Source organism: Selaginella moellendorffii, unplaced genomic scaffold, assembly GCF_000143415.4.
Source record: "Selaginella moellendorffii unplaced genomic scaffold, v1.0 SELMOscaffold_44, whole genome shotgun sequence".
NCBI classification, from domain to species: Eukaryota; Viridiplantae; Streptophyta; class Lycopodiopsida; order Selaginellales; family Selaginellaceae; genus Selaginella; species Selaginella moellendorffii.
In genome coordinates this window covers 875,229-902,523 of record NW_003314305.1, presented here as the reverse complement: position 1 = coordinate 902,523, position 27,295 = coordinate 875,229, and the positions used below count along the sequence as shown (strand labels likewise).

Genomic DNA, 27,295 nt, shown 5'->3' with positions numbered 1-27,295 from the left:
TCATCTGTTCCAGGAGAGCAGCGAGACTTGCACGCAGGGAACTCGAGCTTAACTTGAAGAAAATCCAGGAATGCATGCAGGTGATATTTGACGTGCACAGCATAGAATGCAGTGAGTGCTTTAAAGCAGCGATACCTGAGGTGAGAAAGAAGGAGCAAACAATCAGAGATGGAGTCGAACGTCTGAGACAACTTACAGCTGAAGCAAGAGCAGAGCCTGACTTCTGGCACGCACCGTTTCATGACGGTATCTATAGCAAGCTCTGGGAGAGTCAGAGTAGGATCACGGAGCTCTTGAGTTACCTGAGCCTCGCAACAGTCGACTTCCGGTCAGAAGGCAAACTGTTCACTGGTGGTGTCACTCGCCAACTAAAGATAAGCCAAATTGGCCTCTCAAAAACTTTCGAGTGCACTTATCAGTCCCTGCGCCAAAAAAGAAGCAAGGTCCAGCATACTGCAGACATAGAGAATCAGTTCGAAGAGTCTAGCATCAAAGACGACGTCGACACCTCAACTCCAGAAGAAATCTACGGAGATTTCCAGCTAGTGCATTCGGAAGCCGCGTTGACGATTGGAGCAATCGGCTTTTGCTGCCACGAGCTTCTAAAACAAGCCACGTATCTCAAAAAGCTGACGCAAGAGCTGCTACTGCAGGAAGAAGAAGAATCGCAAAGTTAGAACTGGATATAGTTCTGTAAGCAAAATGTAAGCAAGAATGCCTGCAAACCTGCAGGCAAAGCATCTTTGAACTAAATTTTAAAAACTTACACTCTCAAAATCAGCATATAGCGAAGATGCCAGAAACTGAGTCTTATTTAGACGTAAAACTACATGAAGTACATAAATCGTCAACCTCTTGCAGAGAGCAAGGCTTGTAATTCACCCCTTCTCTTTTCTAGCTCCTGCAAATCCAGATTAGAGCACAATTCGCAAAATCTACGCAAGAGATACCTCGAGATCTTTAGCAGCCTTCTCGCGCCCTTTTGATTTTTCAATTCGGGAACGCTTGAATTTTCTAATGCACAAAAGGCCCTGCCAGTTGATGCAAGAAAACCGTGGTAAAACCTCCAAGAAAACGAACAAAAGCATACTCACTGCTACAACGTAAACTGCACCACATCCCAGGAGCATTCCACTAGCGACTTCCGAAAAGACCACTTGATAAGCACGGTCCTTGTGCTCATCTGATAGGGCCTGTGTCATCACTGCTACACTGCAAAACCAAGCTCTCGTTAGCAAAGAAGAGCGAAGAAAGAAATTTGTAAGAGAAGCTTACAAAATTTGCAGCATGCCTCGTCCAACCCAGTACTCAAGAACCTATGCACAAAACGAGCGAGTAATCACATCGAAAGAGCAGAAGAAAAGCGGTTCTAGAACTTACACGCCAGAACTTCAAGAAGAATTCCCATTCGGTCTCGGCCACAGCGACGAAGAGCGCGATCACTACCGCGTAGCAGCGAAGAATCCCTTCAAATATCTGTAGAAACGAAACATCGAGACAAGATGGATGTTTCACCTCGACGAGAAGAGAAACTTACATCGCGGCCGTGCTTAAAGGCTCGCACCACCGAAATCACACTCACCGCAGTGCACAGCAAGGCCGAGATCGCAGTGAGAGCGCTAAATATCCGAAATGCGATCACCAGAGCGTCCGGCCCTCGCGGCTCTCGTCGATCTAGACTGCTTCTGCTGCTCTCCGCGTCGCCCTCGCTAGGAATGGAACTCATCGATCGATCGATCCGCAAACCCTACCAGCGCCTTCTTTCAAAGAAGACAAATTTCTACCATAGCCATTCTTTTTAGGGTTCTTGGCCAATGTTTTGCTACTAACTAACTTGGCGCGATGGCGGGCGCTCTAATCCAGTCGTGGGATGAGATCGAAGGAAAGGTGAAGAGCAAGGTGGGGCAGCTAACGGGACTGCTCCAGCATTTCACCGCTTCTTCCGAGTCGGATTCCGATATTTACTACCAGGTTTGTGCGATCGATCGCCATCTGTGGTTGATTGAATGGATATTTCGGGAGAATGGGAGATTATTTCGGGTGTTTGGTTGTTTGTAGAGTTTGGCGAGCCAGCATGACACCGAGATTGAGGAGATTCTTCGCGAAACTGTGGGGCGACTCCAGCTCTTTAGAGATGCAATGCAGTATCGCGTCGAGGGAGATCACATCAAAGCCGCGGCCGAGGTAGAGCCTTTGTTTTCCTCTTTCTTTCTTTTCTTCCTTTCCAAGGCTTATACATGAAAGTAAGAAAAATAAAACGCAGGCTGTGCGACTCGAGGCCGAGAATGAGCTCAATGCTTATAAGAAGGTAAGAACTTCGTTCCTTCCAATTTTTTGTTTTAATTCTTTCCTTCTTCTTCTTCTTCAATAGACATCTCAAGAGCGGCAAGAAGCATTGGAGGCGACTCACAACCAAAAGATGGAGCTTGTTGGGGGGTATGATTTTCACTTTGCAACTAGGAGGAGGAATGCTTACTAGGATTGTCGTGCTCTAGAGCAACAGGAATATGGCTCTAATGAGGGAGACGCTGGATAAAGCGACTACTGAGCTCGAGACAACGCTAGAAACAATCAGCCGTCTTTCGGATGTGTGTAAGATTCTTTTATCGCTCTCATTTGGCTAAATGCTTGCTTTCAGGAGCTTGAAGAAGCAAAGCGTTTGCACGAAAAAGAGGTAAGGCTGCTAAGTACGAACAACAACTTCATGCCGGTCTTTGTTTGATTTTCACCGGCCAGATTGGAAAGGAACGGATTGAAAGAAAGAGCGAGGTAGAGGCTCTTTTGCAAAAGCACGAGGCTGAACTTCGGGCCCGGATTGAACGTCAAGAGGAAGAGCAAATGAAGCAAGAGGCTTCACACGAAGACCTGATGGATGTGAGAGCTTAATCACGTGTTTTGGTCCGTATTATGTTCGGTTTGATTATTTTCTCAGCAACTTCGAGCTTATTACAAAGACGAGATCAGTCGGCTGAAGGTAAGCTAGTCAGTTGATTCGATTTGTAAAATTTTATACTTTTGCAGGTAGAGAACAAAGAGAAGGTGTCTACACTTCAACAAAACTATGATGCATTGCAATACGACTTGACTACCGAAGTAAGAATTTAATGATCTGGTCCAGTTTCACCTATCAATGGTTTTTTTCTTTTTTTCTTTTTTTCTTTTTCAGAAACTAGCCATTCAGAACAGGCTGACTGTCGTTTACAAGGAAAGGGAAGCTCTAGCAAAAGAGACGGCCATGCTGAAAGGAAGCCTCAGAGAGGCCAATTCCTTGATTGAGAATGCTCATGCGGAGCATCTACAGGTGGTTTGCCTGTTCTCTTGCTCTGGTTTCGTACTTTATCGTTCTTACGCTCTTGTATGATCTTGCCACGTAAAGGATTGCAGACGAGGTCTAGTTTGGAAGACGACATCCAAGTCCTGAAGGAAGACAACAGGCATTTGGTGCTACTCGTTTTGACTTCATAATTGTTTACATTTACAATGCTTCATGTTGATCATTATATCAGGAGGAACGATTGAAAGGTGCCCTTGCAGATATGTACAAGTTGTCCGAGCATGCAGAGTAAACTCCTGGCTCTGTTTGTCCGGTATAATTCTTTTCTTTCTTCCGAGTGGCCTTCCACAGTGTTGAGAAGAATGCATCTGCGACAAGCTTGGCTGAACTGGTAGTACTTCGTTTTTCTAATTTTCGATAAATCTTGTTTTGTTTTGGCAGGAAGATACGATCCGAAGATTAAAGTACGAGTTAGATAAGATGACTAGCAGCAGTAAGAAGAAAGAGGACATTATCAGTAATGATAACTGCAAGGTTGGGGATTGCATGGGTTTGATGTTGAAGAAAATTTTAAACTAACGTTGATTTTTTCAGATTGAACAACTGCACTCATCCTTAACAAAGACCCAGAGAGAGCTGGACGTTGCATTGGCAGAGGTTTGCTGAAAGTGTTGGGGTTGTTATTGAACTTTGTCTCAACAGCTCGAGAAAGAACGATATAACATAGCAGTTAAGGACGACGAGATTCAAGAGCTAGATTCTGTGAAGAGAGGAATTGGTGAAGAATCGTCCCAGCTGCGTTCAAGCCTTTCAGAAGTATAATCAACAGTCCAAACTTTCTTATTTGCTTCCTGTGTTTTAGAAAGAAGACTATATTCAACGGCTGGAGGTCAAGCTTAAAATTCGCGTGGCCGAACATGAGTTGAAACTGAAAAACATGGAGGAAGACTTTTCGCGAACGGTAGTACTTTTCTTCTTTCTTGTTTATTTATATTACTGTTCCTTCTTGTGTTCTACAGAGAGAACTTCGGCGAGAGAAGCACCGGAAAGAAGTCAAGGGATTGCAGTCTAAGCTGAAGGAGCAACAACTGAAACACCTGACTCATTTAAATATTTATCAGAAAAGGGTAAGCAAATGAAACATATGTTTTGATATCAATTGTAGTGTCGTATGTGAAAGGTTGATCACCTCGAGGCTGAAATTGAGACGCTGAAAGTACATGGTGAACATGAGCTTAAGTCTCTAAACTCCCAAGCAACAGATCATGAAGACAATTTTAAACTGGTATGCTGAAACTGGTCGACGATTTAAGCTTTATGTTCTGCTGTGAAGGTGTGCCTAAATTTCGAACGAAAACTTCAAGAGTCTCAACGAAAGGGTACACAGCTGGAAGAGTCACTGGAGTTGCTGGCTCAAGAGGTAAGAAGATTGTCTCGTGTTTATTTGATCTGAATCAGTTGGTAGTTTTCAGCTTCGTTCGAGAGAAAGGCAAAAGGTTGCTGACATCGAATCATTAAACCGAGAACTTGAGGATGCGAAACTTGCGGAGAAGAATGCGGAAGCGGCAGCTTTGCAAAGCTATTTGGCCAAGCTTGAACAGTAAATGAAAGACAAGGACGCGTTCATAATCGTAGTTGTGATCACTGTAGGAAGGAGAAGGAATTCCATCAGAACGTGGAAGATGAACATGAACGAGCTGAATGTGCGATTCAAAAGTTGAACGAGATGCATGCTATCGCTATAGAAGTTGCTCTCCATAACCACCAGGTTGGTCCTGTGTTTTTTCTTCTTTGCTTGTTTAGTAATTGTGCAAATTCTGCAGATGGAGCGTGACGCTCTTAAAAACGCGTTTGAGGAAACTAAGGTAAATCATTGTCAATGTATACTCTGGAAACACTTAATCTGCATGACAGGCACAAGAGATTCGAGTGGCAGCTGAGAAATATCAGAAACAAATAGAGAAGACTGAGGCTGAGTTTGAAGAGGAGCGCGGAAGGTTCAGGCGTGAGCAGGATGAAACACGAGTTTTAGTTGTTCAGCAACAAAATGCTTTAGTAATGGCTCATCAGCACGCTCTTGAGGTATTTCCTGTTGCTTTTCAGAATTTCCTTGTATGTAACGCACTGGAAAAACACAGGCTCAAATGAAAAAGGCAGAGGTTGAGGTGACTCAACTCAAAGAAACTCATGCGAGGGAGATGGCTATTGCTGTGTCTCGGTCCACTGAAAAGGTGGTCTTGGAATCTCTGACCTTGCATGAAGACCACAAGAAGCGGCTAGAACGTCTTTCTGAAGTCCATAGATCAGAGACGCAAAAACTGAACGAGATCCACGCAAAGGAAACAGAGAAGGTTGGCTTGCTCTTATTTATATTGTCTTCTTTCTAACTCCTCCAGGCAGACTAAATCCCATAACTCTCACTTGATGCACCGTATCACCGAGCTGGAATACATGATCACTCTTAAGGTTCGGCCCATCACCATCAGTTGAAAGGGCATTTAGTCTCTCACTTTTGATTCTTACAGGAGAAAAAACTGAAAGATTTAAGCGATAACAGCCGTGAGATTGAAATAAAGAGCGAATCTGCTTTGAAGGAGTTGAGGCTGAGCCATGAGAAAGCGTAAGCTTTAACATAGTTAAGCCGCACGTATTCCTTTCTTTGTACTGCCAGCTTCAACTTTCAGCGGTGCAAGTTTTCCAAGGACAAGGAAGTTATGGGGAAGCAACTGGAAAAGAAATACCGGACCGAGCTAGACACCTGCAACACGTTTCATGCACAGCAATACCAAAATCTCCAACAAGATCTCAACCGTAGCAAGGTAGCTTGTTTCCCTTTTACATTCTTCTGTATCAATCTTGGAATCGCCAGCTTGTGATGAGGCAAAAGCAAGCAGAAATGACAGAGTTACAGCAACAGTTTGTGAAGCTGAAGGTAACGTCTCTTTGTGTCCTGTTGACAAGATTTTTACTTTGCTTTTTCCAGAGCTGCAGGAACGATTTGATAACCGAGAGTCGAAACCAGAAGATGTGGAGAGAATTACATGCTTGGAGCAGCTGTACGTGAAGCTTCAAGAGTTGTGCGAAGCTAAAGATCTGGCGTACCAAAGACTTCACGGTAAGTTTTTTTCTTTGTCACTTCTTTAGACGCATTGGCTGATGGCTTACTCGCAGCTGAGTCGAAACAAATCAAGATGGAAATGCTAAACCGAGAAGAAAACTACAACAAAATCTTCAGGAGCTCCCCAGTGGTCCAGCCGGTAAACTTACCTTACGTTCAGACTCCTCACTTTCGATTCGATTCATTTTTCCCTCTATGTTATGCTAGACATCGATTGAATTGAAGCCAAGGAGCCCATCGCGATCGGCGCAAGGCTCACGCTCAGCATCTCGTCAAGGCAACCGTGTGGAAATAAAGTTCTAGAGCATTCTAAGTGCCACCTGGTAAATTAAAGCCAGACGTCGGCATTGTTTTCTTCCGATGTTAAAGTTATAAAAGTTCGCGTGAGAATCAGGAGCATATTCTTGGATAAGCAACTAAACCGCAAACTCTGCTGACCGCTGTTGACTCGCCTCGTTGACATAATTCAAGAAGCATTTTGACTTGGAAGAACAGCAAAAGTTTACGAGCGACTAGCGAGTTAAGCAGCCTGGAGTGACCGAGAAACTGGGCGACGTGGTGGCGCGACGAGGGAACAATCATGAAATCCAAGTCAAAACAGAAGTTAGGGCTCTGGATTACGTGGAATTAAACCTATCCCACATGCCGGGGCGTGGATTGAGGACACTAAACCAGTATATAAGCTAGGGCCAGGTGGATGGCATTTATTGGTGATGATGAAAGCTAGTGGCCTAGGTTTGGCTTTTTTATTGCACTTTGGCTTGGCTAGGCAAAGTGTTTCAAGTGGGTGGAGGCTGTGGCTCTTAAGATATGCTCCCTCGTCATTTTCTTGTTGCGCGACCGACGCGTTCGTCGTTGCTTGCGTTGTTTTTTTTGAGCGAGAGGAGTGTCTGCTGTTGGTTGCGTTGTTTCCTCTTTGTTTTCTTGCGCCACCGCGTCGCCCAGTTTCTCGCTCTCGGCCCTCTTCTTCATGAGCTCCAGGAACTTTTCCTTCTCCTCTGGAGTGGAATACTCGAGCGAGCAGTCGCCCACTCCAGGCTGCCATTCACGCTAGGCAAGTAAATTCATTCAAGTGAACTTGCTAGCGTGCATCAGAATGCTTCGATGTAGAAGCGAATCCTGCTTTTCTTTTTAGTCTTCTATAAAATCCCATTGTGGCTGGACCTAAATTTCGGAAGATTGGGAGAAGTGGGCGACGCTAGGCATCACTCATTTGGAGGTGGTGAGAGCTTGTGAAGGACTGGTGCTTATAGAATTTGGTGGGGTGCTGGTGGAGGCTGCGGATCAACACAAAGTCAGCTTGCCTAAGATGACAACAACGAATGTGGATATCGCTGAAGTTGCTGGTGGTATGTATGTGCCTCATAAGAATCAAATGGCTTAGCTTTTGTTGTGCAGAGCTTGTAGAACAATCCAGGAAACTAACAAACATAATGAGTAGCTTGCAATCCACACTTTCCAGAATGGAGGGAGCCAAGCAAGATCTAGATTTCGATGGTATCTCGTCTCGAGCTCTTGATCTCTTCTTACAAGTGTATACTTAGCTTTGAAGTGGTTCCTTTTGTGCAGAACAATTTAAAGCGCTCCTTGGTAATCCGGGTGACCCTGGCTGCGAGGATAAAGTAAAGGCCATGATAGAAAATGGCTGGGATATCCACAATGTCGTTTTTGACCATGGTGCCACCACGGCACTCCATTGGGCAAGCGCGAGTGGGAATCTCAGTCTGGTCAAGGCTTTACTTCCCAGAAGCATCAGAGACATCCTCAAAAAGGATGGGCTTGGCAACACTGCACTTCATGCAGCCGTTATGAGCAACGTTGCAGGGGTTCTTGCGGTATTGCTTGAACAAATCAAGAAGAAGAAGCTAAAAGCTGTGGGCTTGTGCAACAACAAAGGAAAAACACTCTTGCACATAGCGGTTACATTCGTGGATAGAATAAATGTTATCCGTTTGCTAACTTTACTTCCGACGAGCATTGATGACATCGTGAGGCCTGATAACGATGGGAATACCCCACTTCATGTAGCTGCTTTTTGTGGTTACCATGGCACGTTCAACTATATGATTGAACGGTTAGGAGCCAACTTTGATGCCGATCAGTATGTCAACAACGATGGCAACACGCCTCTTCACGTGGCTATGACAAAAGGACGTGACAATATGTGTATTTTGTTGATAAAACTGGGTGCTAGTCTTTACAAACTCAACAAAGCTGGCCTTTCACCATTGATGCTGCTGGGAAAGGTGCATCAGCCTCTCCAGGTGAGAATCATGAGGAAAGTCCTCAAGAGAATACTGTCAACCGACCTAGCAGGTATTTCTGAAGAGCTTATGCGATTGCTGACAGTTCCCGAGGTTGGGCATCTCTTAGTCTTGCATAACTGCCTTTGTATTGGGAAACTGGACCTGGTGAAGCCTCTATTTAGGCACTTTGACGTCGAGCATAATCGTCTTGCTCAGCTACTAGTTGAGAAGGACAGCAGGTTTACAGGGGAGACCTCTTTGCATGTAGCAGCTTATGGACAGGATGTTGCGGTTCTGAACATGGTGGTGGAGAAGCTGCAGGAAGGTGGGGACCCTTGGGACGTAGACTGCACTAACAACATGGGGCAGACACCTTTGCACATTGCATTTGCAGGAGGCAACACTAAAATGGTTGAGCGTTTGCTCGAGCTCAAAGCTGATATAAACAAGACTGACAACATGGGCACTGGCATGTTGCACTTTGCTTGTAGAGGTAAAGGTAGGAAGGTTGAGGTTCTTGAGCTCTTGGAGGAGAAGCTAGGGGAGAAGCTGGAAATCAGCAAGGCAACAAAGACTGGCTTGACCCCGCTGCATTATGCAGCTTGGAATGATAAAGAGGAAGCAGGGAAATGGTTGATAGACAGGAATGCCGATTTGACTGCTGAGGATTCTGTTGAAGGACTTATGCCATGGCACTGGGCTGTCATTAGAGGATCTGGAAGATATACTTGGCTTGTCAACTCTCACTTGGAAAGAAGTGTAAGATTGTTTAATGGGAATGTGGACTTTGAAAGGTGGCAACAGGTGTTTCATTCAATTGAAGCCCATCGCTCAAATGAGCCAGATTTGGTGTGTCGGAAAGTATTAAACCATATTCAGGCGCAGCACAGGAAACTTGAGCCTGGATTATTGGCTTGCATTGCGGCCTTAGGAGGTAACCACACAAATGAAATGCTTGCATCACTTCTCATTAAATTCTCATCAGACGAGCAGGCTAAGGATTACATTTTAAAAATAGTCAAGGAATCACGAATATTGGAATGGGCCGCATTCTATGCCAAGAACACAACAAGGGGAAGAACACGAGCGAGCGATGTAGAGCCAATGTTCAGGGCCTTGGAGATCTTAAGCCAGCTAGATCGTCGTGGCAAAGAGCAGCTAAATAGATATGCTTCTAGCAGCCAGTTTTTGGTGGATGCTTTCAAGATTGGTTTCCTTAGTGCAGATGTATGGAAATCCGGATTTGCCACGAGGCTAGCTACAGCAAGCAGTCGATGGGGGCTTGGCGATCTGATCAAGTCAGTCCTGCCTCGTTGGTCTGACCAGGAATCAAAAGAGAATCTAAACAGGGTCCACAGAAGTAGTCATTTGGTCCACATGAGCATCTCTAACTTGGTGGAGGACATCCCTCTGGCTTACTGGTTTACAAGGCTGAAAGAGAAAAGCACAGCAGAAAGTACTGACAGTGGAAGATCGAACCAAGAGGAGAACAAGAGCAAAGCTCTTGTAAAGAAAGTTGAAGATCTTTTAGAAAGCAGGAAGATTGGAGGGATGCTGGAGTACCCAAATGACAAGGGGGTTCACACAGGCAGGACTGCCTTGCATTGGTCCACCATCTTTGAGGAGACCTCTACCACCCTCTCTATCCTCCATACAAGGAATTGTAGAGTTGACATATTTGACAACTTTGGAAAGGCACCATATTGGTATGCTCCAAAATCCTGGAAAAACAGCTTTCTGCTCAACAGCATGAAGTGGGAACAGTACCTGGACAACTTGCACAGGGACCGGGAAGTGTTTGTAGATGCCCTCAATGCCATATTGGTGGGGGCAGCTCTGATTGCAAGTGTGACATACAGTGGATCCCTCAGCCCACCTCTGCAATACTCCCTGAAGTTCATGAACCACGGCCAGCAGGAGGATGACCTCAAGTATGTGGCCATCAACAATCCAGGAGTGAAAGCATTCTGGATCTTCAACAGCCTCTCCTTCTTCTTTGCAATGGCAAGCGCACTGGCTGGAGTTGCAGGCATCCTCCCACTGCCCCAGGTGTTTGACTTGGGTGTCATTGACAGGCTGAGGTGGACACTGCTCCTCGCTGCAAGCCTGCTGGTTGGCTCGATTTGCTTTGTTCTCGTGGCGTTTGCATGTGCAGGCTTTGCAGTCTTGCCACCTTTGTTCCGCTACAACGTTGTTATGATAGTCACATCGGTGCCGGGGGGATTGCTGTGCATGCTGATGACTTTGCTGTTTATCAAGGCGCTCTCTCCGCTTCTGTCTTGGGCGTACACATGGTATACTGATGCTCCTGGTCTGGAAGCCCCGAAACAGGAGGGCAGAGTGGAGGAAACTGCGGTGGATGTTGTTGACACTGAGGACCAGAATGCCGGCAAGATCTTGAGGTGGGTGCTAGACCCAAGTAAACAACCGGTTTACTCTGGTGTGATCTACCGGAGGCTTCGTGGATACCCGTGGATGGATGGTTTGGAGCGGCTTGGTCAGAGTAGCTGAGTTGTCTTGTTTGCTCTCGCGGCTTCATCCCCATCTGCTGCTTTTGACCGCGTTTGATCTTCACAGTACCTGATTTGTAGCACTTGCTAGAAGCTCCTGATTAATCACCAGACCGTGCTCTTCTCCGGCTTCTTCGGCCACCAGGTATGCCTCTCGCAGGAAAACGTATTGCTCGGCTGCCAGCCAAGGTGGGGACGTCCGAGACGAGCGCTCTCTTCTACACAGTAAAGCTCAGGAGCTCCACGATCCCGGAGACCCTAGCCGGAGCGTGACACGCCCGCTGGGAGAATTCGTAAGGAACGGTAGCCTCTGGAAGTTCTCGAGCTGCTCGAGCTAGAGACTTCCGGATATGAGATGACAAAGGCCGCGTCCTTGATTGAGCCACAGCTTTCTTCCGTTCCGTCACAGCCAGTTCTCCATCCCATGAAACCAGCTCGACGTAGGAATCCTCGGAAGAAGGCGACCCGGAATTGTTCAAGACTCTGCAGTTCTTCGCATGGCAATGGCCTGTTCTTGGCCTGTTGAAGCACTCATCTGTTCCAGAAGAGCAGTGAGACTTGCACGCAGGGAACTCGAGCTTAACTTGAAGAAAATCCAGGAATGCATGCAGGTGATATTTGACGTGCACAGCATAGAATGCAGTGAGTGCTTTAAAGCAACGATACCTGAGCTGAGAAAGAAGAAGCAAACAATCAGAGATGGAGTTGAACGTCTGAGACAACTTACAGCCGAAGCAAGAGCAGAGCCTGACTTCTGGCACGCACCGTTTCATGACAATATCTATAGCAAGCTCTGGGAGAGTCAGAGTGAGTTACCTGAGCCTCGCAACAGTCGACTTCCGGTCAGAAGGCAAACTGTTCACTGGTGGTGTCACTCGCCAACTAAAGATAAGCCAAATTGGCCTCTCAAAAACTTTCGAGTGCACTTATCAGTCCCTGCGCCAAAAAAGAAGCAAGGCCCAGCATACTGCAGACATAGAGAATCAGTTTGAAGAGTCTAGCATCAAAGACGACGTCGACACCTCACCTCCAGAAGAAATCTACGGAGATTTCCAGCTAGTGCATTCGGAAGCCGCGTTGACGATTGGAGCAATCGGCTTTTGCTGCCACGAGCTTCTAAAACAAGCCACGTATCTCAAAAAGCTGACGCAAGAGCTGCTACTGCAGGAAGAAGAAGAATCGCAAAGTTAGAATTGGATATAGTTCTGTAAGCAAAATGTAAGCAAGAATGCCTGCAAACCTGCAGGCAAAGCATCTTTGAACTAAATTTTAAAAACTTACACTCTCAAAATCAGCATATAGCGAAGATGCCAGAACCTGAGTCTCATTTAGACGTAAAACTACATGAAATACATAAATCGTCAACCTCTTGCAGAGAGCAAGGCTTGTAATTCACCCCTTCTCTTTTCTAGCTCCTGCAAATCCAGATGAGAGCACAATTCGCAAAATCTACGCAAGAGATACCTCGAGATCTTTAGCAGCCTTCTCGCGCCCTTTTGATTTTTCAATGCGGAAACGCTTGAATTTTCTAATGCACAAAAGGCCCTGCCAGTTGATGGAAGAAAACAGTGGTAAAACCTCCAAGAAAACGAACAAAAGCATACTCACTGCTACAACGTAAACGGCACCACATCCCAGGAGCATTCCACTAGCGACTTCCGAAAAGACCACTTGATAAGCACGGTCCTTGTGCTCATCTGATAGGGCCTTTGTCATCACTGCTACACTGCAAAACAAAGCTCTCGTTAACAAAGAAGAGCGAAGAAAGAAATTTTGTAAGAGAAGCTTACAAAATTTGCAGCATGCCTCGTCCAACCCAGTACTCAAGAACCTATGCACAAAACGAGCGAGTAATCACATCGAAAGAGCAGAAGAAAAGCGGTTCTAGAACTTACACGCCAGAACTTCAAGAAGAATTCCCATTCGGTCTCGGCCACAGCGACGAAGAGCGCGATCACTACCGCGTAGCAGCGAAGAGTCCCTTCAAATATCTGTAGAAACGAAGGTGAAACATCCATCTATGCTCGATGTTGGACGAGAAGAGAAACTTACATCGCAGCCATGCTTGAAGGCTCGCACCACCGAAATCACACTCGTACAGCAAGGCCGAGATCGCAGTGAGAGCGCTAAATATCCGAAATGCGATCACCAGAGCGTCCGGCCCTCGCGGCTCTCGTCGATCTAGACTGCTTCTGCTGCTCTCGGCGTCGCCCTCGCTAAGAATGGAACTCATCGATCGATCGATCCGCAAACCCTACCAGCGCCTTCTTTCAAAGAGAAGAGAAATTTCTACCATAGCCATTCTTTTTAGGGTTCTTGGCCAATGTTTTGCTACTCATATTCGAACCCAACCGGATTCGAACGGGTATTGAACGTTTAATACCCATTTAGCTTTTTTTCGAACGGGTATAATGGTTTTCAGTTTTAATATAATTAAAAAATAATTAACTGTTACTAAACAAAATTTAACATAATATAATATAAGTTTAATCTAATCTTCATCCTCCGAATCTAAAACATCATCACCACTAGCACCGTCGTCATTAGGTTGTTGAAGAGGTTCTTCAACAACTTCCTGAAGTGCAAGGATCCTTTGCCACTAAGGCTCAAGCTCAAGGTTATCAAGATCATGCTCAATAAGCCTTAAACTCCCGGACTCGATCTTTTGTATGACACGCATATTTATGTGCACAAAAACCAGCTTCTCCGAGTATTTGGAGAGCAGTTGAGACCTCCTCTTCGTCTGGATCATGCTCCATGAGCTCCAGTTTTGCTCACATGGTGAAGCACAAACTGGTTGACTCAAGATCCGTAAAGCAAGCCTTTGAAGTTTTAGTGTGCTTACACCAAAGTTGCTCCACCAACTCACCGGGTGTTTCCAGTTCTCCATCTATACAAGAGAATCAGTCTAAAAAGTTGACAAACAAACAGTTTATACACACTTGCTTTGCTGCCTCCGAAGAGAACAAATGGCCAAGTTGTTGACGGAAACTTTGAAACTCGTGCAGTAGCTCGTGTTGAAGTCCTCGATCTCCTTGTAAGCGATTAAATTTTCCATTCTACTTTAGTCACTTAACCACACCTCTGACCACTTGGAGGAGTCTCATTCACAACCTCCATAAGTCCAATCCAGGACTTGGGACTTGCTAGCCCCGAGAATGGCATCCATGCCACTCAACATTTGCACTTGGTCCAAGTGCTCCACGTGTCCGATCCCATGACCGACACTCAAAGGTACCACCGACATAGCAGCCCGTTACGCTAAGGCCATGCCCAATCACCTTTGCCACACTGGTAGTCCAATACCACTTGCATCACCGTCTTGGCTTTCCAAGACTAGGCAAACCATCCGTGAGTGGTCATCTCAGATCCACTCCTTAGCATCCTTAGGATGCCCACTGAAAAGGGGAATAGCCTTCCCCAATATCCCTCTGTCAGTCCCCACTAAGTCCCTTTCTGCCCCTGGCCGTGTTTGCCAACACTGCCACTAGATCGAGACCCACAGGCCCGACCACTAAGTCCCACGGTCCTCTGGGACTTCCTCACCACACGACTGTGTCCTTGGTCACTACCCCAGAGGACTGCTCCTCTTCCTTTCCACAGTCTGGGCCTTTGGGACAACATTTCGGAACACCGTGGCCTTACGCGAGCCACCTGGGTACTCTCCTCGCCTTCTGCCCTTGGGTGCTCTAGCCATGGGCTTAGAGCGGTTCCGTTGAGCCACACCAGGTATCCAAGTAGGTAGTGCCACCCACACTTGGACTGGGAGCATCGGCCAGTCGATCTCCCAGGGGAACTAGAGCCGGCTCTTGAACACTTCACCAAGCTACCCCACTTGTCGGTCCGTGTTCACTCTAGTCTTGGACTTCCCAGTGGGCAGCTCATCACCCAACACTGGGTCCGGCCTTCCTGGGCCAAACTGGCCTTTCCTGGCCAAACTGGCTCCACTACAGTCCTCCCCCTACTATACTTTTGGAGCTCACCAAACCCCCCAGGGTCTGGGAGACGAACGCTTTGGGCTTTCACCCTCTCAGGCTCCGGACTCAGGCTCCGGACTCGGACTCGGACTCGGACTCGGACTCGGACTCGGACTCGGGCTCGGGCTCGGTCTCGGCCTCGGTCTCGGTCTCGGTCCCGATCTCGGTCTCGGTCTCGGTCTCGGTCTCGGTCTCGGTCCCGGTCTCGGTCCCGGTCTCGGTCTCGACTTCGGACTCCATCTCGGACTCCATCTCAGACTCCATCTCGGACTCCATCTTGGGTCCATCTCGGGTCCATCTCGGACTCCATCTCGGACTCCATCTCGGGTCCATCTCGGACTCCATCTCGGACTCCATCTTGGGTCCATCTCGGGTCCATCTCGGACTCCATCTCGGACTCCATCTCGGGTCCATCTCGGACTCCATCTCGGACTCCATCTCGGGTCCATCTCAGATTCCACTTCGGACTCCAACTCGGGTCCATCTCGGACTCCAACTCGGGTCCATCTCGGACTCCACTTCGGACTCCAACTCAGGTCCATCTCGAACTCCACTTCGGACTCCAACTCGGGTCCATCTCGGACTCCACTTCGGACTCCAACTCGAGTCCATCTCGGACACTCCCACATGTCATGTGTTGGTCCTTTTGGGTCCCTTTTTGGAGCCTCGCCTTTTGCTCGCTTCGTGCTCGTTCCTCGAGCACTTCGTTGGGAGTTCCACTCCCGCTCTTGACTTTTCAAGTCGGAGCTTTTGGTCCAAACGTGTTACGCTCGTTTGGCTCTCGCTTCGGCCACTACCACGTGGCGCCCTTTTCGGCTCTACTTTGGGGCCTAGGGATTTTGTGTCTCACAACTCCACCACCCATAGACGAAGTTCGATGTCCTCATCGAACGGTAAACCATTTTATAAAGTAACACCCGCATGTGTTACCATTTCCATCCTTGGCACCTAGCCAATATTTGTCAATGGTTTGACATTGAAGGCTCACCATGCCTTCTCCATATTCGTCAATGGTTTGCCATTGAAGGCTCACCATGCCTTTTGCATATTCCTCAATGGTTTGACACTAAAGGCTCACCATGCCTTACCTATCCTCTAAGGGGGGTAGTCTCTCCAAGTTAGAGACTGATTGGACCACATGTAGTGGTTCTCTCCTTTTATTGGTTTAGTTCTCGCTAAACCTCTTAGAGACCCTTCTCTAAGTCAATCCCACTACTCCTTCTCAAGTAGTCTCAATTTCCATCTATTGAACGTTTGCACCTTGGAACTTTTACTCTTTTGACTTTTGGAAGTCAATTTCCTAGGTGTCTCCAACACCTTGCATTGCACAGATTGTGCAACTCCACTTCCCCATCCTAGGAAGCTCATTACTTGAGGGCACCATCATCCTCTTTTCTATTTCGTGCCACCTTGGGCACTAAGTTCCATTTATCATACTTTGTGCTAGGGCTGTCCATAGCCCTATCATTTGGCTACCTTACCGCTCCCTCCCTTGGAGCTTCCACTTTCGCCAAATCAGAGCAATTCGGAATTCATCCTTGGAAACACACTTCCTTTTCCGGAATTTGTTAGCGTCCAACACATTAGTGTTCCTTGCCTAACTTTGTCACTTGGATTCCTTCCAAGGGATTCCACGGCCCTATCTTGGCCACTCATCTTTTGCTCCTATCCGTTGATTGTTGCACCAAGCAACATCGAATCTCTACCTCCCTCCTTGAGGTATTCTTGTGATTCCTTAGCAAAGGCTCTGCTTTGCCAAGACTAGGGTGTTCGCCCCTAGTAAGTCTCTTTAGCATCTTCTGCTGTGGGCTCTATCCACGGCCCAACTTTGTGACCCTCCCATGGGTCTCTTTAGAGACTACTTTCCTTGGACACACTATGCCATCGCAATGACATAGCTCATTTCCCTAGGGTGCTTTTCCCACTTGGTCACCTTGACCAAGCCACATCATCATCAATAGTTCAAATCAACACTTTGAACTAGGAACCTTATTCCTTAACCCAAACAAGGACCTTGTCCTTATTTAGCCACAAGATCACCTAGTGATCTCACCTCGGCACCTTAACAGGTTTGCCAATAGGTACTAGGTCTTCCAGACCTTTAATTTGTTAACTACGACCCCGGGGGCATCCCCCACACTTGGCGGTGCGCCCAAGCCAGCCCTTCCGGCCAAGGGTCCATAGCAACTGAGATTAGGTGTCCCCATCTCACTCACCACGTCCTTGGTGCCACTCGCACCAAAGCGTTCAAGTTAGATATGCCGAGCTTTCACACTAAGCAATCTAACCGTGCATCATGACTCCGAGGCATCCCTCGCTTGGCGGTGTGCCCAAACCAGTCTCCCCACTGAGAGTCCATGACCACCGAAATATGAGTGTCTTCATATTCCAAACCATCACCACGCCCTAGTGATTTGGGACTCGAACCCAAGCACTAGAGGGTCGGGACTCGAACCCAACCTCCGTATATGCATCTACGGACGGCATCACACAAGATGCCTGGCATGACTCCCCACGCCGGTGCACCAACTTATTTTTAAAGCGCGCTATTGATCACAGCTTAGGAACCTAGTTCCTCCACACTGCCAAGTCCTCTCACTTGACATGTCTGTGATCATGCATGGACTCCTCCATGCTCGGCCCCATGGCCCACCCTTTTTGAAGTTATCACCTTCAACTAGGGTATTTGTTCCCCCGACGTGCCAATCTTGCTTGGCAAGTCCTCCGACCACTGTAACATGGTTCCTGCATAAGCGTGAAAGTCCTTGACCATCGACTTTCGTTCAAAGCCCTCTCTTTGAACACTCAAGAACTACTTCCCTAACCTTGATAGCCTTGCCTCATGGCAAGCTTCAAGACCACGCTTCTGCTGCGCCACTCTGATTTCGCGCGTTCCATGAACCATTTACACTTGGCCTTTCTAGGTACTAAGCTACCTAGAATCGTCTTTGGGAACCTTGAAGGAACTCTGTCCCTCAGCTTGCTAAGGCCTCCCTTTTTGCAAGCCTTCCAAATGCCACATAGTCTAACATGGACAATTCCATATTTTAGACTCTCCATGGCATCACGGTTGCTAACGGCAACACCCTCAAGCCCCCACTTGATTCTCCACTCCCAGCTGGCATAACAAACCTTGGTTATGCCCTTTGATTCCTACGGTTCGGTTCTATCCCCTTACTTCTTGCTTTTTGGCTTCACACCTTTCCTTTGGTCATTCTCCTTCAGACCAGGAGGATAGCTTTGCACTTTCTATCATGCTTTAGCAAGTATTCTTAGGGATGAACCTACCCAATAGCCTAGGGAGTGGTTCCTCAATCCAGGTATGCTCACCCTATAATCCCACACACCGGGATTACGTTGTTGCTTATGGGCCTTTACATGCCCATCACTAGCCTTGCCAAAATTCCATTTTTGGCTTTGTCCAACTCGGGTAGACAGTCCTCTCCTGTCTCCGCAACCTTGGACATTTGGATAGCACCTTCTATCCATCATTCGCTAGGGACTTAGTCCCTTGGGCTTTATCCATTGCTCTCGCGACATCAAACACCACCTTCTGGTGTTCTAGAGTGTTCGGGTGTCCCAATGATGGCTTTCTTGACAATGAGTATTTCCTTTTATGACATTGACTTACTATATCGCAACACAAGCAACTTATCCCCCGTAAGGGTATATCCAACTTCCCTATGCTATTAAGAAGTCTTGGGTAGCTACCTTCTACCCGTTTAACTAGTTATTTTGCACCTCTTGCTTAGTTGCCTTGTAGTTGTCAAGTCCTACAACTCATTGCTAGTGCTTCCACACCTCCATCATTATCTGGGTCACCACACTCCAACTGTATGCTCTGCAGCTTAGGCTATGCTATTCCCATTTCCATTGGGATTCCTTTGGCAAGGGGTTCTCATGAACCCACCAACATAGCCTCAAGGTATCACACCTTGGCACATTTGGTGTCTCCACACCATCGGCTCCACGAGCCTACCTCTATGACATTTCCCCTTCGTGTCTAAGTCTTTGCCAAGACCAACACCGCTCTTTCTCATGCCAACCATCCGTTAGCACTGCACCATAGAGGTCACACACAACTTTATGTCAAAGTTGTTTTCTTCTGGGAACACCTTTCCCATAACTTTAGCATGGCACATTTTGCCATCGATGAGATACCCTCTGTTCTCATCCTTGGATCCTATGATCCCCTCCCATCCTTTGTGGGGTACAACACACCTCAGTCCAAATGCTTCCATCAGTCCTTTTAGGACCATCCGTTGACTCTACTTGAGTCATCCAGCAGTTTTGGACTTAGTTAATCCACAGACCCGTAAGGTCCTACTTGTGAGGCACTAGCTCACATGAACACACTTCTTGCATTCCTGTCCTACTCAAAAGGACTATTTTCACAAGTGTTACTCCGACACTTGATTTTGTTCTCTGGGGGCAACCTTTGCCCCTTAGGACTACTTGTCCATGTGATGAGAACACCAACTCATCCCTAAGTACACCCCCCAACTCCTTGGGTTGTTCCAGCATTTATTAAAGGTAGCCCTGGCTACCATTTCAAGGACTTGAGTCCTCTTCCGTATTTGACCTCCCACGGTCATTACCTCTGGTCTCACATTCATGAGCACCAACCTCAACTATATGAGGATAATTTTGTGACTCCTTTATTGTTTTGGAGTCTCTATCTTTCCCGTGATCCCAACTTTAGTTGTTTACCACAACAACCATAGCCAATTTGCTGAGACAAATGCTCATCTGGATCACATCCTCAACTCAATGAGGAAAACCTTGCACTGTTCCCAAGATCCCAAAGTCGTTCCATTATTGGCCCTTTTCTATCCACCACCTCGTCTACAAGTTCATACATGAACTGTAATGGAGAGCCATGTCTTCCCGACTTGCTACTCCTCAAGGATAGGCCCACTCCTCGGACCTTCCGATGCCAACACTAGTGGTGATATACTTGAGCACCAATAAAAGTTGGACTAAGGAACAGCTCCGATACCAAATTGTAAGCGACTAAATTTTCCATTCTACTTTAGTCACTTAACCACACCTCTGACCACTTGGAGGAGTCTCATTCACAACCTCCATAAGTCCAATCCAGGACTTGGGACTTGCTAGCCCCGAGAATGGCATCCATGCCACTCAACATTTGCACTTGGTCCAAGTGCTCCACGTGTCCGATCCCATGACCGACACTCAAAGGTACCACTGACATAGCAGCCCGTTACGCTAAGGCCATGCCCAATCACCTTTGCCACACTGGTAGTCCAATACCACTTGCATCACCGTCTTGGCTCTCCAAGACTAGGAAAACCATCCGTGAGTGGTCATCTCAGATCCACTCCTTAGCATCCTTAGGATGCCCACCGACAAGGGGAATAGCCTTCCCTAATATCCCTCTGTCAGTCCCCACTAAGTCCCTTTCTGCCCCTGGCCGAGTTTGCCAACACTGCCACTGGATCGAGACCCACAGGCCCGACCACTAAGTCCCACGGTCCTCTGGGACTTCCTCACCACACGACTGTGTCCTTGGTCACTACCCCAGAGGACTGCTCCTCTTCCTTTCCACAATCTGGGCCTTTGGGACAACATTTCGGAACACCGTGGCCTTATGCGAGCCACCTGGGTACTCTCCTCGCCTTCTGCCCTTGGGTGCTCTAGCCATGGGCTTAGAGCGGGTTCCGTTGAGCCACACCAGGTATCCAAGTAGGTAGTGCCACCCACACTTGGACTGGGAGCATCGGCCAGTCGATCTCCCGGGGGAACTAGAGCCGGCTCTTGAACACTTCACCAAGCTACCCCACTTGTCGGTCCGTGTTCACTCTAGTCTTGGACTTCCCAGTGGGCAGCTCATCACCCAACACTGGGTCCGGCCTTCCTGGGCCAAACTGGCCTTTCCTGGCCAAACTGGCTCCACTACAGTCCTCCCCCTACTATACTTTTGGAGCTCACCAAACCCCCCAGGGTCTGGGAGACGAACGCTTTGGGCTTTCACCCTCTCAGGCTCCGGACTCAGGCTCCGGACTCGGACTCGGACTCGGACTCGGACTCGGACTCGGGCTCGGGCTCGGGCTCGGTCTCGGCCTCGGCCTCGGTCTCGGTCTCGGTCCCGATCTCGGTCTCGGTCTCGGTCTCGGTCTCGGTCTCGATCTCGGTCCCGGTCTTGGTCCCGGTCTCGGTCTCGACTTCGGACTCCATCTCAGACTCCATCTCAGACTCCATCTCGGACTCCATCTTGGGTCCATCTCGGGTCCATCTCGGACTCCATCTCGGACTCCATCTCGGGTCCATCTCGGACTCCATCTTGGGTCCATCTCGGGTCCATCTCGGACTCCATCTCGGACTCCATCTCGGGTCCATCTCGGACTCCATCTCGGACTCCATTTCGGGTCCATCTCGGGTCCACCTCGGACTCCATCTCGGACTCCATCTCGGACTCCATCTCGGGTCCATCTCGGATTCCACTTCGGACTCCAACTCGGGTCCATCTCGGACTCCACTTCGGACTCCAACTCAGGTCCATCTCGAACTCCACTTCGGACTCCAACTCGGGTCCATCTCGGACTCCACTTCGGACTCCAACTCGAGTCCATCTCGGACACTCCCACGTGTCATGTGTTGGTCCTTTTGGGTCCCTTTTTGGAGCCTCGCCTTTTGCTCGCTTCGTGCTCGTTCCTCGAGCACTTCGTTGGGAGTTCCACTCCCGCTCTTGACTTTTCAAGTCGGAGCTTTTGGTCCAAACGTGTTACGCTCGTTTGGCTCTCGCTTCGGCCACTACCACATGGTGCCCTTTCCGGCTCTACTTTGGGGCCTAGGGATTTTGTGTCTCACACTCCTTTGCAATACAACTTTAGGTACTCCACAAAATCTTCCTGAGCCTCTTGGTCGAGAGGGAGATGAAGAAAAGTTGGGTTCAAAACAAAAGCAGCTCCATGCAAGATCGAATGCATCTGGAACCAACGAGCTGCTTTCTGGCCTCCCTCGCCATGATCCTCCATCATGAACCTGTTGATCTCCTCAACCTCTTCCTCGGCTAAAATCCCAGTCTCAACAGCCTCTGAAAGCTTCTCATTCATCCGGTCCATAGCCTCGAAAATGAGACTGGAAGTTGCCCCCTCCCAGTCCACAAGCTTCAAGACCTTGAGGAGCAGTCCAAGCAGCACCAACAAGTGCTGGCACCTAGTCCAAAAAGAGTTTAGAGTCTCTTCTAAGATCCGAGTTTGAATGCGCTGGGCTTTGGCGGTCTTTGTGACGTCCAATCGCCGCCACTCGGAGCTCACAACCATCTCCTTCAATGCCTCCAAGGTCGTTAGATTTAGGAGCTGAGACATCACTAGAAACATGTAAGTGAACCTTGTGCTCACCGGCTTGATGAGATCCTGATTGCTCAGCTTCCGAAACAAAGCCAAAACACGAGGTTTTTTGGTGATAAAAGTTACCACCTCGTTGCAGCCTTTCACTAGTGGTTGTACCCACGACAAGCTCCCGATGTCTTCGAAGAGAAGGTCCAAGACATGGCACACACACCGGCTGTGGAGAATGTGAGGATACTTAGCTGTCATGAGTTCTCCCATTTGCACATAGTTTGATGCATTGTCAGTGATCACTTGAACAACATTTTCTTCACCAACTTTTTGAATCACTTTCTTCAACTCGACCCAAATCCACTCTCCCATCTTTGTTCTGCCCTCGGAATCTACAAACTTCAAGAAAACCGAACCCTGGACGTTGGAGGCCATGAAGTTGATCAAGGATTGGCTACAGTTGTCAAACCAGCCATCAGTGACAATGCTAACTCCATATCTTCTCCACCCCTCACAGATTGGATCAAGTCGAGCATTGACACTATCATAAAGCTTCTTTAGCTGTGTACTCCGCAGCTTCTCATATCCCATCATCTGTGCAAGAGCTCCAGGGCTGAAGTCGATAGCAGCTTGAAGCAACTTCCTCAGATTTGGCCTTCGAATGGTGTTGAAAGGGATATTTTCAATGTAGAAGAACTCGGCCACTGCATCATCCAGACATTGAACCTTTGCAGACTTCATCATCTTTCGAATGTCACCATCCAATGCCGGTGCAGCACTTTGTTTAAGACTGTTGCTCCCGGAAAGTGGAACGTTGCCGCTGCTCGCCTCGCCCAGCCCTCCGGTAGCCCCACCACTTGCCCCGCAGCTGGCACTGTCGCTCACCTCACCAACCTCAGTCTCATGAGCTAAGGCAAGTCTCTCTTGGGGACTTACTGCAATCATAGAGCTCTTCGTGAGCTCCACACGATTAAAAGATGCCCGAGCCTTGTTCACCACCTCCAGTGGCACCTGTCCTATACAAATCTCTACATTCCTTCCTTTCACACCCCCAAGGTGAGCACGAACTTGTTCAGCCGCGCCGGTGTAAATAATACTTACACTTCCATGGACTCACGCCGTGGCTTGTCTTGGATGTCGGCCTCAGTTTCAGAACATGAGCCCAGCTCCAGCATGGCTGCCTTCCTCCCCCCATCCCGGACTTACCTCAGCGCTTTCGGATCCCACGAACCCTGATTTTACATGAACTCTAATCCTAAGTTAAAGAAAGCATATTCTTTAGGGTTTTTTAAAAATATTCTTGGTGTTTAAACGCTGTATTATATGCGTGTTTTAAACGGTGTTTTTTATTAATCGTACCCGTTCAAATGCAAGTATGTTGCTACTAACTAACTTGGCGCGATGGTGAGCGCTCTAATCTAGTCGTGGGATGAGATCGAAGGAAAGGTGAAGAGCAAGGTGGGACAGCTAACGGGACTGCTCCAGCATTTCACCGCTTCTTCTGAGTTGGATTCCAATATTTACTACCAGGTTTGTGTGATCGATCTGTGGTTGATTGAATGGATATTTCGGGAGAATGGGAGATTATTTCGGGTGTTTGGTTGTTTGTAGAGTTTGGTGAGCCAGCATAACACCGAGATTGAGGAGATTCTTCGCAAAACTGTGGGGCGACTCCAGCTCTTTAGAGATGCAATGCAGTATCGCGTCGAGGGAGATCGCATCAAAGCTGCGGCCGAGGTAGAGCCTTTGTTTTCCTCTTTCTTTCTTTTCTTCCTTTTCGAGGCTTATACATGAAAGTAAGAAAAATAAAATGCAGGCTGTGCGACTCGAGGCCGAGAATGAGCTCAATGCTTATAAGAAGGTAAGAACTTCGTTCCTTCCATTTTTTTGTTTTAATTCTTTTCTTCTTCTTCTTCAATAGAAGCATTGGAGGCGACTCACAACCAAAAGATGGAGCTTGTTGAGGGGTATGATTTTCACTTTGCAACTAGGAGGAGGAATGCTTACTAGGAATGTGGTGCTCTACAGCAACAGGAATATGGCTTTAAGGAGGGGATAAAAGTTTATTTCACAGCCTTATTTATTCTAGATTTTTTGGTTTACTTAAGTAAACCTGTGTGATAGTGGATATACCTAGAATATGCTTGGATATTCTAGAATATTCTGCCATATAAAGGTTGTAATTGATTTATATTAATCTTGTATTTATAAATTATATAATTTATAAACAATCCTAAACACTTCCTAGTATATATTCTAGTTTATTCTACCATCTAATAGTTGATATTCAATAAAATTAATCTTGTGTTTATAAATTCTAAATATGTTTATAATTAAAGGTTAATAATAGAAATAACACTACTATTAAGCAAACCAAGCATTGCTATATGCAACATGCAGCAAATTATTTTAAAATGATTAATTTTAATTTTATTTTCAAAACATATTATAAGTTTTGTATGAATTTTATGGTAGATATAAAATACTAATTTAATTTAATTTAAAATTATTAATTATTTTGTTTATTTATTATTGTGAGTGCTTGGAATATGGAAAAATGTGAGTGCTTGGAATATGGAAAGGGAATATAACAAATGTGCATATCAATTAACCCAAAAACCCTAGTTTATATACAAGAACGAGTGGTCCGGATTGAAACCAATCCAACGGCTACCAAAATCCCACTACATTAATATTAGTATACGGCATTGTAGCCGTACATTTAGCCCTTATATCATTCCCTCCTCTCAAAATAATGGAAGACCATCAAGGTTCTCTTGTAGATGGGCTGGGATTTGAAAGAATGTCAGGAGGAGGCATTGGCGAATTTGTAGGTGGTATTAATTGTTCTTGATCCCTTTGTATGAAGCGTTTCAACCATTGCACATACATAATCTCTGGAGGATCAGTCTACTGAACGTCATGTCGAACTTCATAAACTTGTGGTCCCACTTGCTGCAACACCCGATACGGTCCTTTTCACTGAGCAAAGAGCCCCTTAGATAAACCACGTATTGTAAAATGGGGAAAACAGACTAACACCAAGTCATCCACTTTGTACTCTATAGGTGGACGATAATGGGACTTGTAGCACTATTTTTGTCCCACTTGTACATAGCCTAAGTGTTCGATAGACTTTGCTTGGACAAATGAAAGAATGCTTGTCAAATATTAATCCCACGACCTAGCATCAGCAGCTCATGGCAATTGCAAAGGTAAACCCAGCTCTGTTGGTAATATTAGATCATGACCATATAGGAGTTTATATGGTGAAGCACCAACAAAATTCTACACCCATGTGACATATGCATACCGAAAAAACGGCAAATAACCATCCCAATCCGAATGCTGAAAGTTCACATACTTCGTGATTATCCTTTTGAATATCCGAATGAGCTATTCCACTAGACTATCTGATTGTGAATGATAAGCACTCGTGAAAGTGTGGTGTATCCCCAATTGAGATATCAAAACATAAAATGCCTCAGCCATAAATGTGGGACCATTATCCGAAAGAATCCGCTCTTGACAAAAATGTTAGAATACCACTCGATTGAGGAGGAAGTATCTATGAGACACAAAATCCCTAGGCCCCAAAGTGGAGCCGGAAGGGTGCCACGTGGTAGTGGCCGAAGCAAAAGCCAAACGAGTGTAACACGTTTGGGCCAAAAGCTCCGACTTGAAAGGTCGAGAGCGGGAGTGGAACTCCTAACGAAGTGCTCGAGGAATGAGCACAAAGTGAGCAATAAGCGAGGCTCCAAAAAGGGACTCAAAAGGACCAACACATGACACGTGGAAGAGTCCGAGATGGAGTCCGAGGTGGAGTCCGAGATGGACCCGAGGTGGAGTCCGAGATGGACCCGAGATGGAGTCCAAGATGGAGTCCGAGGTGGAGTCTGAGATGGACCCGAGGTGGAGTCCGAGATGGACCCGAGATGGAGTCCGAGATGGAGTCCGAGGTGGAGTCCGAGATGGACCCGAGGTGGAGTCCGAGATGGAGTCCGAGGTGGAGTCCGAGATGGACCCGAAGTGGAGTCCGAAATGGACCCGAGATGGACCCGAGATGGACCCGAGATGGAGTCCGAGGTGGAGTCCGAGATGGACCCGAGGTGGAGTCCGAGATGGACCCAAGATGGAGTCCGAGATGGAGTCCGAGGTGGAGTCCGAGATGAACCCGAGATGGAGTCCGAGATGGACCTAAGATGGAGTCTGAGATGGAGTCCGAGATGGACCGAGACGGAGTCCGAGATGGAGTTCGAGATGGACCCGAGATGGAATCTGAGATGGAGTCCGAGAAGGACCCGAGATGGAGTCCGAGATCGAGACTGAGACCGGGACTGAGACCGAGACCGAGACAAGACCGGGACCAGGACCGGGACCGAGGCCGAGGCTGAGACCGAGTCCGAGTCCGAGTCCGAGTCCGAGTCCGAGTCTGAGAGGGTGAAAGCCCAAAGCGTTCGTCTCCCAGACCCTGGGGGGTTTGGTGAGCTCCAAAAGTATAGTAGGGGGAGGACTGCAGTGGAGCCAGTTTGGCCAGGAAAGGCCAGTTTGGCCCAGGAAGGCCGGACCCAGTGTTGGGTGATGAGCTGCCCATTGGGAAGTCCAAGACTAGAGTGAACACGGACCGACAAGCGGGGTAGCTTGGTGAAGTGTTCAAGAGCCGGCTCTAGTTCCCCCGGGAGATCGACTGCCCGATGCTCCCAGTCCAAGTGTGGGTGGCACTACGTACCTGGATACCTGTCGTGGCTCAATGGAACCTTGCTCTAAGCCCATGGCTAGAGCACCTAAAGGCGAAAGGCGGGGAGAGTACCCATGAGGCTTGCATAAGGCCACGGTGTTCCGAAATGTTATCCTGAAGGCCCAGAC

The 27,295-nt window shown here is 47.5% G+C and overlaps 6 protein-coding genes and 1 long non-coding RNA gene across 13 annotated transcripts; 3 read left to right on the top strand and 4 right to left on the bottom strand.

Moving 5' to 3' along the window:
* Positions 1–9: 9 nt before the first annotated feature.
* On the bottom strand, positions 10–761 carry LOC112349926. The gene is made up of 3 exons (XR_002993582.1): positions 303–761; positions 197–250; positions 10–135 (listed from the first exon to the last, which is right to left on the bottom strand). It is a non-coding gene; the product is annotated as an uncharacterized LOC112349926 (long non-coding RNA).
* Positions 762–785: 24 nt separating this feature from the next.
* LOC9648049 lies at positions 786–1,802 on the bottom strand. 2 transcript variants are annotated; one of them, XM_002980223.2, is made up of 6 exons: positions 1,538–1,802; positions 1,381–1,476; positions 1,276–1,316; positions 1,095–1,212; positions 951–1,031; positions 786–901 (listed from the first exon to the last, which is right to left on the bottom strand). In XM_002980223.2, the coding sequence occupies exons 1-6, from the start codon at positions 1,724–1,726 to the stop codon at positions 848–850; spliced, it is 579 nt and encodes a 192-aa protein (XP_002980269.1). In that variant the 5' UTR covers positions 1,727–1,802; the 3' UTR covers positions 786–847. The 2 variants fall into 2 exon arrangements, with proteins under 2 accessions (XP_002980269.1, XP_024540985.1); XM_024685217.1 differs by having other exon boundaries at positions 1,583–1,802.
* An 8-nt stretch (positions 1,803–1,810) lies between these two features.
* On the top strand, positions 1,811–3,492 carry LOC112349924 (centrosomal protein of 112 kDa-like). Of its 2 annotated transcripts, none has more exons than XM_024685215.1 (11): positions 1,811–1,971; positions 2,059–2,184; positions 2,249–2,308; positions 2,372–2,436; positions 2,504–2,588; positions 2,639–2,674; positions 2,737–2,874; positions 2,933–2,974; positions 3,022–3,093; positions 3,167–3,301; positions 3,385–3,492. In XM_024685215.1, exons 1-11 carry the CDS (start codon positions 1,843–1,845, stop codon positions 3,463–3,465), a joined length of 969 nt encoding a protein of 322 aa, XP_024540983.1. In that variant the 5' UTR covers positions 1,811–1,842; the 3' UTR covers positions 3,466–3,492. The 2 variants fall into 2 exon arrangements, with proteins under 2 accessions (XP_024540983.1, XP_024540984.1); XM_024685216.1 differs by having other exon boundaries at positions 3,377–3,492.
* Positions 3,493–3,561: 69 nt separating this feature from the next.
* Positions 3,562–6,788, top strand: LOC9647685 (protein FAM184A). Of its 4 annotated transcripts, none has more exons than XM_024685214.1 (20): positions 3,562–3,665; positions 3,716–3,808; positions 3,869–3,931; positions 3,977–4,090; positions 4,137–4,235; positions 4,294–4,401; positions 4,455–4,559; positions 4,639–4,694; positions 4,740–4,874; positions 4,925–5,042; positions 5,098–5,139; positions 5,189–5,356; positions 5,413–5,625; positions 5,675–5,740; positions 5,800–5,894; positions 5,946–6,093; positions 6,144–6,206; positions 6,266–6,389; positions 6,446–6,531; positions 6,600–6,788. In XM_024685214.1, exons 2-20 carry the CDS (start codon positions 3,755–3,757, stop codon positions 6,693–6,695), a joined length of 1,953 nt encoding a protein of 650 aa, XP_024540982.1. In that variant the 5' UTR covers positions 3,562–3,665; positions 3,716–3,754; the 3' UTR covers positions 6,696–6,788. The 4 variants fall into 4 exon arrangements, 3 of the variants coding, with proteins under 3 accessions (XP_024540982.1, XP_024540980.1, XP_024540981.1); XM_024685212.1 differs by having other exon boundaries at positions 4,608–4,694; positions 4,747–4,874; XM_024685213.1 differs by having other exon boundaries at positions 3,569–3,665; positions 3,720–3,808; positions 4,608–4,694; positions 4,747–4,874.
* A 330-nt stretch (positions 6,789–7,118) lies between these two features.
* On the top strand, positions 7,119–11,272 carry LOC112349923. Of its 2 annotated transcripts, XM_024685211.1 has the most exons (4): positions 7,119–7,741; positions 7,791–7,889; positions 7,962–9,572; positions 9,624–11,272. In XM_024685211.1, the coding sequence occupies exons 1-4, from the start codon at positions 7,702–7,704 to the stop codon at positions 11,147–11,149; spliced, it is 3,276 nt and encodes a 1,091-aa protein (XP_024540979.1). In that variant the 5' UTR covers positions 7,119–7,701; the 3' UTR covers positions 11,150–11,272. The 2 variants fall into 2 exon arrangements, with proteins under 2 accessions (XP_024540979.1, XP_024540978.1); XM_024685210.1 differs by having other exon boundaries at positions 7,962–11,272.
* Positions 11,273–11,353: 81 nt separating this feature from the next.
* LOC112349925 lies at positions 11,354–12,423 on the bottom strand. Its single transcript, XM_024685218.1, has 2 exons — positions 12,176–12,423; positions 11,354–12,115 (listed from the first exon to the last, which is right to left on the bottom strand). Exon 2 carries the CDS (start codon positions 11,919–11,921, stop codon positions 11,367–11,369), a length of 555 nt encoding a protein of 184 aa, XP_024540986.1. The 5' UTR covers positions 11,922–12,115; positions 12,176–12,423; the 3' UTR covers positions 11,354–11,366.
* A 9,529-nt stretch (positions 12,424–21,952) lies between these two features.
* LOC112349957 lies at positions 21,953–23,604 on the bottom strand. Its single transcript, XM_024685261.1, has 2 exons — positions 23,547–23,604; positions 21,953–23,457 (listed from the first exon to the last, which is right to left on the bottom strand). Exons 1-2 carry the CDS (start codon positions 23,602–23,604, stop codon positions 21,953–21,955), a joined length of 1,563 nt encoding a protein of 520 aa, XP_024541029.1.
* Positions 23,605–27,295: the final 3,691 nt, after the last annotated feature.

Bases quoted from the DNA above. Each gene is read 5' to 3' on its own strand.
- LOC9648049 (XM_002980223.2), bottom strand. From the start codon at position 1,726: ATGAGTTCCATTCCTAGCGAGGGCGACGCGGAGAGCAGCAGAAGCAGT. The intron at 1,032-1,094 runs GTGAGTATGCTT...ATCAACTGGCAG, and splicing joins GTGCAGTTTACGTTGTAGCA to GGCCTTTTGTGCATTAGAAA. The intron at 902-950 runs GTATCTCTTGCG...CTGGATTTGCAG, and splicing joins AGGCTGCTAAAGATCTCGAG to GAGCTAGAAAAGAGAAGGGG.
- LOC9647685 (XM_024685212.1), top strand. From the start codon at position 3,755: ATGACTAGCAGCAGTAAGAAGAAAGAGGACATTATCAGTAATGATAAC. The intron at 4,091-4,136 runs GTATAATCAACA...CCTGTGTTTTAG, and splicing joins TGCGTTCAAGCCTTTCAGAA to AAAGAAGACTATATTCAACG. The intron at 4,560-4,607 runs GTATGCTGAAAC...TCTGCTGTGAAG, and splicing joins ATGAAGACAATTTTAAACTG to GTGTGCCTAAATTTCGAACG.
- LOC112349924 (XM_024685215.1), top strand. From the start codon at position 1,843: ATGGCGGGCGCTCTAATCCAGTCGTGGGATGAGATCGAAGGAAAGGTG. The intron at 2,309-2,371 runs GTAAGAACTTCG...CTTCTTCAATAG, and splicing joins AGCTCAATGCTTATAAGAAG to ACATCTCAAGAGCGGCAAGA. The intron at 2,975-3,021 runs GTAAGCTAGTCA...ATACTTTTGCAG, and splicing joins ACGAGATCAGTCGGCTGAAG to GTAGAGAACAAAGAGAAGGT.
- LOC112349957 (XM_024685261.1), bottom strand. From the start codon at position 23,604: ATGCTGGAGCTGGGCTCATGTTCTGAAACTGAGGCCGACATCCAAGAC. The intron at 23,458-23,546 runs GTGAGTCCATGG...GAAGGAATGTAG, and splicing joins CATCCAAGACAAGCCACGGC to AGATTTGTATAGGACAGGTG.
- LOC112349925 (XM_024685218.1), bottom strand. From the start codon at position 11,921: ATGAAACGGTGCGTGCCAGAAGTCAGGCTCTGCTCTTGCTTCGGCTGT.
- LOC112349923 (XM_024685210.1), top strand. From the start codon at position 7,702: ATGACAACAACGAATGTGGATATCGCTGAAGTTGCTGGTG. The intron at 7,742-7,790 runs GTATGTATGTGC...TTTGTTGTGCAG, and splicing joins TATCGCTGAAGTTGCTGGTG to AGCTTGTAGAACAATCCAGG. The intron at 7,890-7,961 runs GTATCTCGTCTC...CCTTTTGTGCAG, and splicing joins GCAAGATCTAGATTTCGATG to AACAATTTAAAGCGCTCCTT.